The 14,373-nt window shown below is 41.9% G+C and overlaps 1 protein-coding gene across 1 annotated transcript in view; it reads right to left on the bottom strand.

The window, feature by feature from the left end:
- Window positions 1-14,373, bottom strand: part of GTF2F2 (general transcription factor IIF subunit 2) — a 157,926-nt gene that overhangs the window by 9,576 nt on the left and 133,977 nt on the right. Inside the window, exon 8 of the mRNA XM_090025513.1 lies at window positions 9,103-9,246. Within this exon, the coding sequence (XP_089881639.1) occupies window positions 9,103-9,246 (144 nt within the window). The remainder of the gene's footprint in view (window positions 1-9,102; window positions 9,247-14,373) is intronic.

Genomic DNA, 14,373 nt, shown 5'->3' with positions numbered 1-14,373 from the left:
ATTAGCCCCAGCAGGTGGCAGCAACAGATTAGTCTCTCTAAAAAGCCACATTATTTAATCTAACATCCCCATGCAATATTGCATATCAGATAGACTTTGCAGCTCTCTGAGTTAGCATGCAAATATAATTCTAGGATGTGCAACAATATCTGCATATAATTTTTGCTAAAAGCAGGACTGATACTCCACTGTGTATTTTCAAAAATACGCCCACGCTGAGGACACATTAACAGGAACTCTGTTAAAGTACACTAATGCAGGTGCACTCAGGAATAAACCTTTGTTTTCAACCCTCGTGCATACATGCACAAACAACTTTCCACTTTAAAGTGGCTCAGGAGTGGTGCCTCTTCTGTGAACTTAATAAGCTCCATCTTGAAACCATTTAGATTCCTTGCCTCCACTAATGGGGAGCCTATACATATGCAGCGAGGCTGCTCCAACAGTGCGTTGGAACAGATTTGATTCATCACTGAGACTCAATTAATCATTCAATGAGCTTTAGTTAAAGTGCCCCTGCTGCCATTTTTCAGCATGGGGACATTGATACACGTGACACTCTGGGAGCTGTAATTAGAGCAGCTCTGAGAGCTACTCAAATTAAAGCACTGTCCCTTTCTCCCTTCCCCCCCCACTCCCAGAGCGCATGTACAAACACCCCTTTTTCAGACAGCAGCTCCAGATCATCACTCCTCTGATGGCTACAAACTTTGTCCTGTATCTTAGTCTTAAGTTTAATTCTGACTAATTTATATCCATCCAATCTTGTATCAGTACTCTCCTTTAACTTAAATAGCTATCCCTGGCATTTACTTCAGCTCCTGCAATGATTTTAGAAAAAAATAATCATACTCCCTCTCAATTTTAGCCAAGTAAAGCAAAATGAGTCAACCTCTGAACCTGTTACAGTTTAGTCATCTTTTCTGTACAAAAGTGAGTAGAACTATACACAATATTCTAAGTGAGGTCTCACCAGTGCACCATGTTTTATTTTAATCAAAAGAAACTTTAAATGGAGTAGGGATGCAATACTACCTAAAATGATTCATAAAATCCCAACCTTCCCACTACCCATAACCTAAATCAAACCTATTTTTAAAAAGTTATTTAATTACACTTTGAAATCCATGTTGAAACAACTTTAAAGACAACATTCAAAATGTAAGTGGATTAAATGGGAAGTATTCTTTCTATCACAGGAAGGTAGCAACTTCTGTGAAGTAAGGAAAGAACCACCCATTCCCAAGATGATGCAAATTTCCACTGGTGTTTAAAACTACATTTTCAAAGGGTTTTAAAAGGACATATCTAAGCAACTTCTCTTACTTGCATACCACATGCATCCTTTCTCCAGCAAATAGCCTTCCAAACTTGGGGTGCATGCCTTAAAGCATGAAAGCAGATTTTCTGCCTACAACAGAAACAGCCTGCATTCCTTTTCCACCAAAAGTTTAACATCAATTCCTCTGCAGCAGCAATAGTATTTTAATTCAGGCAGCTGAGTAAGTCAGTTTACTTAATGGCTCATTGGTTTTCATTGCACAGAGTGGTTCTTCTTTTTGCTGGTTTCGATGTTCTGGTAATCAAGCTAACCTTTCTCCCTGCAATTTTGTCTGCTGGGTAGTCCTAGTCTCCTTCTTCCTATTTCACAGTCCTGCAAACTGTTTTTAATTATTTTCAAAATGATAGATCTATTAAATGGAGCCCAATCTTCAGCAGCAGCTACAATTTCAGCTTTTGACTGAGCAGGAAAGGGAAAGTGTATTAATTGAAAATTAGGTTCTGGCTTTGCTCTATATAGTCATGGCTCTGGAAGAATATTTTTTCTTCATTCTGCTTTCCCCAAAACAAGGTGCACATCTTACCTGGGGCATATGGTATGTGGGGAAAGAATAGCAATAGGGCTGTAGGTGACATGAAGGTGGAAAGGAATGCACAGGTTTATTTTATTTCCAGGTTTCAGCAAGGTGTGCATGTTAAGTTCCCTATTTTTCTAAGCAGCATTGGAGGACCACCTCATGCTATGGACTGATGTAACTTTTGGCTCAACCTTTTGTTGGAAAAGTTCTGATCAGCACTACCACCAAGTACCTTATATTGCTGAAGCGATTATCACTAGCAATTATCCTAGCAGAAGTATGGAGGATAAGCAAGGACCTAGAGGACTGGGAAAGGGAAAACAAAATAATCCTCTTAAAAAAAGAAGAAGAAAAAGAAAGGAGGACCTAGGAAATTCTAGGCAGTCAGCCTGTCTTTGATACGGGAAAGATACAAAAATAAGCAATTAATCAATTTATAATGAGCATTTAGCTGACAAGGTGATAAGAAATAAGCAGACAGATATGTCAAGAACAAACCACATCAAACCAATCTAATTGCTTTCTTTGACAGAGTAGCTAGCTTAGTGAATATAAAGGAAGTAGCGATACGTCTTAAATTTAGGAAGGCTTCTCATATAGCCCTCCCCGTGGCATTCTAAAAAGCAAGGTAAACATGGCCTACTTTAAATTACCATAAATTGGGTACACAACTGGCTGATAAGCTGTACCTAAAAGAATAGTTGTTAGTAGTTTGCTGTCAAACTAGGATAACATATCAAGGGGGAAGGGTGGCCCTGCAGTGGCTTGGTCTGGGAGCTAACACTATTCAAGACTTTCAATAACATCTTGGACAATGGAAGAAAGAATGTATTTATAACATTTGTGGATGGCAGCAAGCTGGGAAAGGCTGCAAGCACTTTGAAGGATGGGATTACAATTCAAAATGATCTATTTAAAATGGAGACAAAGTGTGAAATCAGTAAAATAGGATTCAGTAAAGACAAGTCCAAATACAGAGTATTCATGGAAAACCACAAACACAAAATGGGGAACTGGCTAGGCAGCCACCCATCTGAAAAGGATAGGGGATTTAACACAGATCACAAAGTAAATACAAATCAGTAATTTGATGTTATTGCAAAAAGGGCAAATATTTTTCTGGAATGTATTAAGAGAGGGACACGGGAGGTAATTATTCTGCTCTTCTTGGTGAGGCCTTAGCTGGAGTGGTGTGGCTATTTTTCAGTGGCATACTTTTAAGAAGAATGATGTTAAAAACTGAAGAGAATTCAGATGAGAGCAACAATGATAAGAGCTACAGGAAGCATATCCTATGACAAAAGGTTGGAAGAACTGAAGTTGTTTAGTTTAGAAAAGAGGAGAGACTATAATATAACAACACTCCTCAAGTACATAAAACATTTGTGTAAAGATTACAGTGATCGTTTCTTCATTGTTGTCCATCGAGGTTAGAACAAGAAGTGACTGGTTTAATTTGCAGAAAGAGAGATTTAGGTTAGAGATCAGGTCAAAATTTCTAAATGTAAGGATCTCACACTCTTTTGTGAGATTGTGGTATCTCTGTCACTGAAGGTCTTGAAGTAAATATCTGTCGTTGACAGGCTGCATATCCTGCCTCAGAACAGAAGGGTGAAGTGGACAATCTCTTGTGGTCCCCCTTCCAGCTCTAGATTTTTATGATTTTGGCTAAGATATCACTGTTCCTGCTGAGACCAAGACCTCCCGCATTATCTATATTCCATTGCAACAATTACATTATTAGGTTAGACAAAAGCTTGGACATGCTGCATGCAAATAAGCTTAGAAAATACACTAATCTGCACCAAGAACTCCCATATCTTATTATCAGCACAAGTCGCGATTTTGTTGGTTTGTTCAGGGCTTTTTTCCTCTTTTTAGTCTGGAATAGTTGTGTGTGATCAGAGACTCGTGACAACTTTTATGAGTATTTATTCTTTTTGAAGAGAATGCTTTGAAACTGTTGAAGCTAAAAGTAAACATAAGGCTCCATAGCTAGATACTGAACTATTAGAAAGGGTGACAATGAACTCACTGGCACTGCTTCACCAAGTATAAACTATTCATTTTAAAACTGCTTGAGCAAAAGGAAAGTTCCAACTAGGTAGCAGACAAATGGTGGATAACATTTTACTCCCACTTAGTCAACTACATCACCTGTCAAAAAGTCCTTCTCGACTGTACTAGGGATGTGAAAGGTTAAACAATTAATTGTTTAACCAATAAACACAGTAATAGCCAGTTAGTCTACGTGTTAACCTTTAGCTTGGGGCTGGCACAGTCAGGCAGGGAAGGGAAGCCAGGTGGTGCCCCAGGAAGAAAGGCAGGAGGGAGGGAGGAGCCAGGAGGTGAGGGACAAGGGGGACTAGTACCCACAGGCTAAGAGGTAAACTGCCAGCAGCCTAATGCCTTGTCAATTAAGCAATTCACAGGTGCTCCCTCCCTCCCATCACAGGCCTTCAGTGGGCTGTGTTGTGCGACTGGGCCTGTCCCCTCTACGTAGTCACAGGACCCCAGGAACTGGGAGCAGCTCCCAGAAGCCGCTGCATTGGAGCTGCTGTGGTATTGGTTAATCGTTTAACTGATATAATTAGAGGTTAAACAAATATTTTTTTAAACAATATTTACATCCCTAGTCTGTACCCTTTCATTGATGCTGAAACACTTCATTCTTAGAATCTGGTTAGAATTAACAGACGTTCCCAGTCTCTTCTAATTAAAAGGATAATAGATTTTGTTTCTGCCTGCATATGAGCACTTGTGATTAAATTAAAAATGTTCAAATAATCTGCTACTGTATTTAAAGTTTTTATTTTTGATTAAAAAAATCCCCAATTTTTGGATAAAAAGTAACCTAAAATCCATATTTTTCTGTGATTAAAATGAAACACCACTAGTATATACACACATATACGAATACATATACACACACACCAACTGCCCATCAGGAATGATGTGGGGGACAGCGTGTGGGCATGGAGCCCCAGAAGGCGGCCCACCACAGTAGCAGGGGAATGGGAGGAGTGGGCTCGGATCCAGTGGGGGCAGGAGAGGGAGTGGGGGAGGAGTGGGACCGGGCCCAAGGCGAGGCAGGAGGCCCAAGCCGCGGGAGTCACTCATCATGGTGCCCTGTGACCAGTGGGGTCCCTCAAGGCTCTGTCCTGGGACCCATCCTGTTCAACATCTTCATTAATGATGTGGACACTGGAGTCAGGAGTGGACTGGCCAAGTTCGCCAATGACACCAAACTTTGGGGCAAAGCATCCACGCCAGAAGATAGGCGGGTGATCCAGGCTGACCTGGACAAGCTCAGCAAATGGGCAGGTGAGAACCTCATGGTGTTTAACACCGAAAAATGCAAGGTTCTCCACCTTGGGAGGAAAAACCTGCAGCACCCTTATAGGCTCGGCAGTGCTACGTTGGTTAGCACTACAGAAGAAAGAGACTTGGGGGTCATCATTGACCACAAGATGAACATAAGCCTGCAATGCGATGCTGCGGCTAGTAAAGCGACCAAAACGCTGGCGTGCATCCATAGATGCTTCTCGAGCAAATCCCGGGACGTCATTCTCCCCTTGTACTCGGCCTTGGTGAGGCTGCAGCTGGAGTACTGCGTCCAGTTTTGGGCCCCACAATTCAAAAAGGATGTGGAGAAGCTTGAGAGAGTCCAGAGGAGAGCCACGCGCATGATCAGAGGTCAGGAAAACAGATCTTACGATGACAGGCTGAGAGACATGGGACTCTTTAGCCTGGAAAAGCGTAGGCTCAGGGGTGATTGGATGGCCACCTATAAGTTTATCAGGGGTGACCACCAGGATCTGGGGGAATGTCTGTTCACCAGAGCACCCCAAGGGATGACGAGGTCGAACGGTCACAAACTCCTGCAAGACCGTTTCAGGCTGGACATAAGGAAGAATTTCTTTACTGTCCGAGCCCCCAAGGTCTGGAACAGTCTGCCAGCGGAGGTGGTTCAAGCACCTACATTGAACACCTTCAAGAGTAAATTGGATGCTTATCTTGCTGGGATCCTATGACCCCAGCTGACTTCCTGCACTTTGGGCAGGGGGCTGGACTCAATGATCTCCCGAGGTCCCTTCCAGCCCTAATGTCTATGAAAAAAAAACCAAACCAGTCCACTGCAGCAGTTGGGGGCGGGGGGGGGGGGGGGCAGTGGGCCCTCCCCAACTCAGCAGCGGCTGGGGGAGGGAAGGAGCAAGCCTCCTCCCTACCCCTTGGGCCCAGGCCCACTCCTCCCCCCACCGCCACACTGTCCCACATTGGGCCCTGCAGACAGCGATGACAGAAGGGGGAAGGGGCGGACCAAGGTCAGAGCTGGTGGCCTCGTTCCCCCATGCAGTGTCCCGATCCTGCTCCCCCCTCGCTGTATCGCCACTGCCATCACCTGCAAGGAGTAAGGGGGTGGGGGGCAAGGACAGCCATGGTGCCCTGTCCTCCTCTCCACCCCCTGTGTCCCCACCATCACGGCAGTGCTCCACTGTGCCACCAGCCTTAGAAGAAACATTTTACGCCCGCTTCTTCAAATGTAGAAGAAACATGAAGGCAACTTCAGAAGCAACTTACCAATTTATTCTTCAACAGTATCAGGAGGATGCTATTTAAAATCCAAAATGAAAATACTAGCATTTATATGCTATTTGATTAACTACAATTTTGATTCTTCTAAGCCAAGTGCATTTTAAAAATTAACAGCCAGGAAGGTAGGAATCAATAGATTAATTGTAACACAGCAGAAAGGCAAAACAACAGCCGCAAAACATTTCAGTCAATACTGAAAATAACTACAGCATTTAGAAACCTAGTGGAAAAATTACATGCCAAGAAAATCTTAGAAGCTATTTTAGAAAAATCAAGCAGTGAACACTTAGGCAGAGATTAATTAACAGCCAACCTCCTTACAGCAATGGGACAGCCTGCCCACACAACCTGTTGGTATTTTTTTTTTTTTTTTTTTTTATATAGAGTCCAGCTGCTCTGGCAACAATGGAGCAACAGTGTGCATTAGGAACAGATACTACATTTTTGGAAAAAAATTATGTGTTACACCAGAGATTAAGTTCTACAGGCGCTGGGAAAATTGGCACACTGGAAAAAAATTGGCTAAAAGGCCGGAAACAAAGGATAGCTGCTAATAGAATTGTTTCCATTTAGAAAATGCATACTGGAGAAGAATTTAAAGGAAACTCAGTTGGGAACTTCATATTATAATAGCTATATATATCTATATGTGAGAGGCAATGTGTTGAGAGAACATTTTAAAGTTATCGCTACCTTGGATATTGGGTGAACAAAGAGAAAAGCAGCAAACTAGAGGCTTTAATCAGCTGTGTACCTTAATACTGGCTTGTAAGGAAATCGCAAGCATATCAACAAGGAAATATGATAAGCATTAATAACAAATTTAAAATGGAAGCGATAACTACCCTATTATTCTGAATAAAGCCTGCAGAATAAACCGGTGGAGAAAGGACTTGACAGGAAAGCTGAGATAAATGTACAGAAACACCCCAAACGGAAGAGGAAATGTGGTGCTGAGTTGAAAGACAAATACATTTAAGGAGATTTTTACCATTACTGTAACAGTTGGAAGCAATGATTATAGTTCTGAGACCATGGAAAGTTATCACACACCACACGTGTAGATGCACCTTCCTATGAACTGAATACCATTCCTTTCAGGGGGATACAATGCAAATGACGAAACATATTTCATTTGGTACTGAGCCAAAATTGTACTAGATACTTTGTAAACACAGAAGATAACAGCTCCTGCACCAGGAAGAGAAAATATAAAATGAGGGAGCAAAAGATTGAAAAAAGGGTACAACATACAAATAACATCACCAGGGTGATAGGTAACACTTTACTGGTAAAATCTTCATCTTTTTTTTTTTTTTAAGCAAACAGCATACAATTCCCATTCCCTCCCCACATCTCAGCCTTCATCTGCCTCCTACACCATTTCTCAGTTTCAGTGTCCTTACACTTTCGCCTGCCACACAGATGAACAGTTTACTCATAAGATAATGTAATAAAGACAGTGAATGCTTTTGTTAAAAAAAATTCTTCTGAGGCACTGCAAAAGAAGTGCTTTTTCAAAAGCCTAGGTAGTAAAATGAGCATGACTTGCGGGGACCTGCTCAGGAAGGACCTTCAATGATTTAACAAGTGAAAGCTTTTAAATTACTGCTTATTCACTGACTTATCTCCACCTCTGACAAATGTGAAGCAATCAAAACTGGTTGGAGTTCACTGGAAGATATAAAGCAGAATGGGGCTGTCATCTAGTTGTGAAAGGGAGAAGAAGAGACTGATGGCAGCACAGTGCACTGTGGACTATATAATCAGCAGTGATCCTGGTTTTCTCCGATTTAAAAAAAAAAAAAAAATCACCAATTTTGGTTAGAAAAAAGTAACCCCAAATCCACATTTTTCCATGATTTAAATGAAACACCACACTATATATATTAGTAGTGCTTCATTTAAATCATAGAAAAATGCAGATTTGTTGGGGTTTTTACACCAAAAATTGGGGATTTTTTTAAGTCAGAGAAAACTAGCATCCCTGATAATCAGACAAGTAAGGGACCTGGGGCTACCTGAGGGTTATCCCTCAATGAGAGATCTAACTCCACCCCTCCAAATTATTGTCATGTGTATACTTTGCAGGTTTTATTTGTACTCTCAAATGTGCTGCTACACAACTGAGGATATAAGAAGTCAGATCCCAAAATATCTCATGTGAGAAGTTTCTAATTTTAAAGCAATCTTCAATGATTTTTCAGCAGGGGGGGCAGGGTGGTTAAGATTTCTGACTCTTGATGTGGGCCATGGTGAGAACATATATTAAATGTATTAGGATCTGACACTATTACATATATTATGACAGCTATACTCTTTATAGATAAAGAATAACTTCACTGACTGCACCTTGATGTAGCTTGGTGGTCTCAAGGCCAGTAATGTTGAGTGGGTTGAGCACAAAGCTAGTTATCTAGCCTCATAAAAACCTACTGGTTACAGAAACAGGACTTCACTACCGGTCCAGTAAAGAAAGGGGTGTGTGTCAACTTGCATGCATTTAATAAAAACATGCAGAAGGTATGTTTTGAAGCTTATATACAGTAAATAAAAATATATTTGCCATATATGATTAAACACACATGCAATATGGCAATCCTGGAAGACGCATCTGTTAAAAGGGCTATTTTTGTGGGGTACATACCACAGGCTGTTTGGTTATATCCACCAAATCTTTAATGTTGTAATACTGGTGTTTTTCAAATGCTGAAAAAAGCATATCCAACACTTGCTGTTTGTCAGCTCGAGCTCTTTTTCCATCTTCTTTCTTCTTCCTTTCATAGTCAATCTATTAATTAAAAAAATAATTTTAAAGAGATGCACATTCAAAACATTTTGGGCACTTTTAAGCACAGGATCTTAAGATTTAAAAAACACCCCCCAAACAAACCTCTAAGTAAACACCAGAAAGTAACACAGTGCTTTTCTTTCTTGAGCAATCAAACCCTTTTAAAATGATCATAAATTAATTACTTTCCCTTTAACACTCCTCAACAGATTCACTTTATTGTCGTTACCTGATGCATTCTGGAGATTTATGTTATAATTATTCTGAAAGCCTTTAATCTTTATACTTGAGAAATCTTAAACATAGCAAACTGAACCATGATATGCAGCAGGTTACCCAATATCATTTGATTTGCTAAGACCTACAGTAGAACAGCTGGATTCCACAGAGTGAGAGAAAAATGGACAGATTTTTATTTTACTTTATATAATAGTATCCTGAAACATCTGTATCCAGTACACTCTGCTGAAAGTCTAACCATCAAAAAACTAGGACCTCTTGCTAATATCGAAGAGTTATTAGGGCTTTCCAACACCTTATAATCCTCTAAGACCATACTGTGGCTTCAGTTTTGTTCTAGTTAGTAGTTAGCACTGCTGTCATAGTCTCCCACAGAATTTATTTTAGAAGACAGCAAGCATGATAAAATTAGGCATAGTCCTCCAATAAGACTCAGGGCTGTTTAAATTAGGTATAAAAGAACCAAACACAGATCCTTTAATTTTTTTAACTACAGGACAAAATAGGGACCTATTAATACAATAGACATTTGTTACATAGGAAAAACACATACAAGGCCAAACAATTTGTCATAAATTTATTCCTTTAACCAGTGTCACAAGCATCAAGAGGGCTCAAAATTCCCAACACTGAACATTTAACAGTGTTACGGACTTCCGGGCCCGGCAAACCTTTGGGGAGGGCTCCTCGCGGGTCAGTGGTCCGCCGCCGGTGTTCAGGTGAGGTGGTTACCTCCCCCCCGCCTTCTCCTTTTCTCTCTCCTGATCGATGTGGTGCCTGCGGTCGCGTCGGGGAGGGCCCTTAGCGGGCCAGTGGTCCCACTGCCGGTGTTCAGGCGAAGCGGCTACCTCCCCAACCTGTGTGACCCCTCTGTGTTGGAAGTGAGGCTCTTCCCCCTGCCCCGCGGAGGGGGAGGCTGGACCGAATCGGTGCTCCAGTGAACCTGAGCGGCCCTGGGAGCCCATCTGTGTCTGACAGACCCCAGAAGGAAACTGACTATTGTTTGCAGGTTGTAACTGTTTCAGAAGAAAATCTTGCAACTGAGTCCAGATTACACAGCACCATCTGCATTGCTTAGGTGATAAGTAATCATCTTTGTACTACTTGTGCTCATGCTTCATGGGAAAGGTTGGTCTTTTGTTGAATAAAGTGTATGATAAAGAATGCAGGAAAATGCATGATACTGTCTTCTGTTTTTGTTACTAGTATCCTGAGCAACACACACTACTCACTGTCTAATTTAAAGCTTTCACAGTATTTTGGAGTGACTGGACAGCAAAGCAAAGTCAGCAGAGTGTTAAGAATGTGTTAAGAATGATCAGACCTTTAATTGTCTGAGCGACTAAGCACTGCTGCACACTTCAGAGGTCAGATCCCATCCAGAGGACATACAAGTTTGGGGTGTTTATTTACTAGAACCATGTCTAATTCGTATTTCTTTAAAAAGGGCATTTTTGATCTAAAATTTGAGAGATTAGAGGAAAAGATCATTGTTCCATAAGAGCAATATTGAAAATAAGTAAACAATGAAGCCAAAGTATTTTAGAAGTAGGAGACACTGATCTGATCTGAATGTTTCTTTACAGGAGCATCTAACTTATTTGGGGCTCTGGGCTGGATCTGGACATGCCAGGTCCAGACTCCTTACAAGCCAGGTCCAGCCCAGGGCATGGGGGCAGCTGCTGTGACCACCACAGCAGTGTCAGTCAAGGATCTGTGGGAAGGGGTCTTTGTGTGCAGTGATGGTTCAGAGGTGGCAGCAAGCTTGTTGCTAACAGCCACAGCCAGACATGCCAAAGGGCCCCCCAACTTGCAGCAGCTCTATAGCGGCTTGGATAAAGAGGCTGTGACCTGTACATCTAACATCTCTGCTTTACACAGATTTTATCTCCATTTTTGACAGGCAACTGATGCATATTCATTCAGTTGGCTTGGTGGCCCTTGTTGCTTCAGAGCACGAATTACTAACTCTATCACTGATTTTCTGCATTCTGATGGGGATAAAGACCTACTATACATTTCCTTTATCTCTACCTACAAAGTGAAAAGGAGGCATTTAAAAAATACATATATATTCTTTATTAACCAAATTCTGTCCTCAGTTAGACCAGTGCAGGTCTGAAATAATAGAACTGGCTCCAGCAGGATTATCCCAGATTTGTTTGAGTTAGAACTTCGCCATTATGTATCTAGTAGGATTGCACCAATAAAGATTTTCTTGGCAAATACCAATAGACTATTATTCACCAGGTATATCAGCCAATACCGATCCGATAGCCAATTTACAGGAGCAGCTGGGCAGTGTTAAGAGCAGCTCCCTGCAAGATGTGTGTGTGGCTGGGGGGCGTGGGGGCTGCAGATGGAGGCCCCCATGGTAAGGAAGGGAAGGGAGTGGGGCAGGGGCTGGGGGCACTGCCCAGTCTGGGTGGTGAATGGGATCCCAGGGCCAGGGCAGGGAGTGGGATGCAGCGACAGGCGGCTTGTCCAGGGGATCAGAGTCTGGGTGCTTAAAATGGCTGTGAGGGCAATTGAACTGCCTTGGGGCAAAGGCAGCAGGGCAGAAAGCCCCAAGTCCATAGCAGGCAACCCATCTCTGCCTTTCCCCTGCACAAAAATATGGAGGGGCACATGCCCCCCATGCTCCCCCAGAAGTGTGTGCAGTGGCAGGGAACTGCGCCCCTGCACCTTCTGGATGAGCTCCATTCTGCTCTCAACCCCAGCCCCAGGTTTACATTCACTGGCCTGATTGGGCAGCGCCCTCAGCCCCAGCTCCACTCCCTCTCTCACCATGGGAGCCTCAATCTGCCCCACCCCTATGTCCCTTTCCCTCCCCACACCCTTCTCCTCCACAGATTGACCTGCAGGGTGCTGCTTTCCACACTGCCTTTGTGCATGCAGTGGCTGCATGCATGCATGTAGCATCCAGGGGCCCCGGCCAGAAGGCATATTTGATTTATCAGTACATTATCAGCTACACTGACCAAAAAAAGCCAATCGTGTTAATTTTCCTTTTATCAGTGTCAATCAGACATGGCTCCGATATACTGATGCACCTCTAGGATCTAGTGAACTCTTTCATTTGATTCTGAAGTGCCCATTGTTACTGTGGAGCTGTAAAACAAAGTATCATAGAATTGGAAGGGTCTTCAAGGGTCACATAATCCAACTCCCAGCACAGATGCAGGAGACTAGTTCCTATATCACCCCAAACAAATGCCTGTCCAGCCTTTTCTTGAAAGTATCTAATGGAGGAGATTTCACAATTTCCTGGGCAGATACTCTAATGATAAATGCTATAGTAATACTTTGCTTAGATAACACCTCCCATCTGGATAGTTCAGAGAGCTCCATAAACATTAATGAACAAAATCTGCCTGATGTAGGGAAGCACCATCCTCGTACTCCAAGGGAGAAGAGAGAAATCTTCACAAGATAAAGATTAACGGACTTGTCTAAAGTCAAACATAAGTCATAATGCTACCTTGCAATGACAACAAAACATGAGCAAAGAAAATGAAAGACAAATCATATGTCATTTTTAGTTCTCTTTAATAAGGAAGTAAAAATGAGACAGTAGCAACTATCATCTCAACAATATATAATACTGCTATGAAATATACAAGTTAATATTGTTTGTTATGCTCCGTATTGGGAACTGCCATTACCCAGATTTGTTTCTGCAAGAATCTTTTGTCTATGTTATAATACAGGAAACTGTTTTACTGGAGAGTCTTTAAACAAAGAACCCTGTGAGCAAACCTCCTCTATTCAAGCATAAATTGTCTTTCAGGGCGCACTTTCTGCAAAGGTTCAGTTTCATATTTCTAAGTATGTTTTGAAAACAGGAAGTGGAGGAAAAAGTATCACCAAAGAGGATGAATGAGATTTGTTCCCTTGCTAGACAGCACGATTCTTCTCGACAATAAAATAATAACTGAAAATGCGTAGTTTCTCTTACCTGGAAAATGGTATTTCTCTGATATTAAAGGTCAGCCTTTGGATGGCTAAGCACTGGTGATTAATGATGCCAGAGGGAGCTGAAAATTTGCCAATGTCATTTGGTCACTTGTGCTTAAATGCAATGGAAAAAAACTAAGCTAATTAGAGACTGACCCTTTCCTATTCACTGGGAGGTTCAGTGGTGGGAAGGTGGACAATGACTATTCACAACAATGTACTGAGGATGCTATGAAAGTTTGCCAGGGCAATTGAAGTAAATATTTTTTTTTATAACTGGCCCGGCAAACATTCATTTTACAATTGAACCTAGAGGTACCTCAGAACCTGCAAAGTAGCTTGGGAATGTAATTTTTCTGTAGTGGCTGCATATAAGATGAGGGAAGTTTAAAAACTATGATATATTATACAGGGGCTCAAGGACAATATCTTTCTCTTAAAAGGCATTTTCTCAGCTGAATTAGACACCACCGAACCAATTCTGAGAAAGGTGTCTTGCATTCCTGCCTCTTCAACTGTCACCTTTTTTGGTCTCAGAAGAATTAACAAGGATGCTGAAATGAAACTCGGATGCAGTCCAGATGCAATTGGTTTCTGACAGCAGGATGAAGGAGGGCAGTGGCATTAACTTATTCAGCTCAATGCTTATGAAAAGCATCTCCAGGGATGCAATTCAGTGATGTTCAGCTGTAAACCAAGCAACTCTTCAAAAGCAAATGCCTGGAGTAGTAAGGTCCACACTGATTCAAATGGGGAGCCAAATGCAAACTCTTAGTACACATCAAGGCTGGTAGCAGATAATTAAATGTCTTGTCATTTTAGTAGAGGAATCCATTACACATGAAACATCGATAGACAGGACAACAAAACTGAGAACAATGTTAACTTTGACAAGCAGACACACCTATATTTGAAGTGAGAGCACTTTCT

This window comes from Crocodylus siamensis, chromosome 1 (genome assembly GCF_052110815.1).
Source record: "Crocodylus siamensis isolate JL-2025a chromosome 1, ASM5211081v1, whole genome shotgun sequence".
Taxonomy (NCBI): Eukaryota; Metazoa; Chordata; order Crocodylia; family Crocodylidae; genus Crocodylus; species Crocodylus siamensis.
This window is presented reverse-complemented; position numbering and strand designations above follow the sequence as displayed.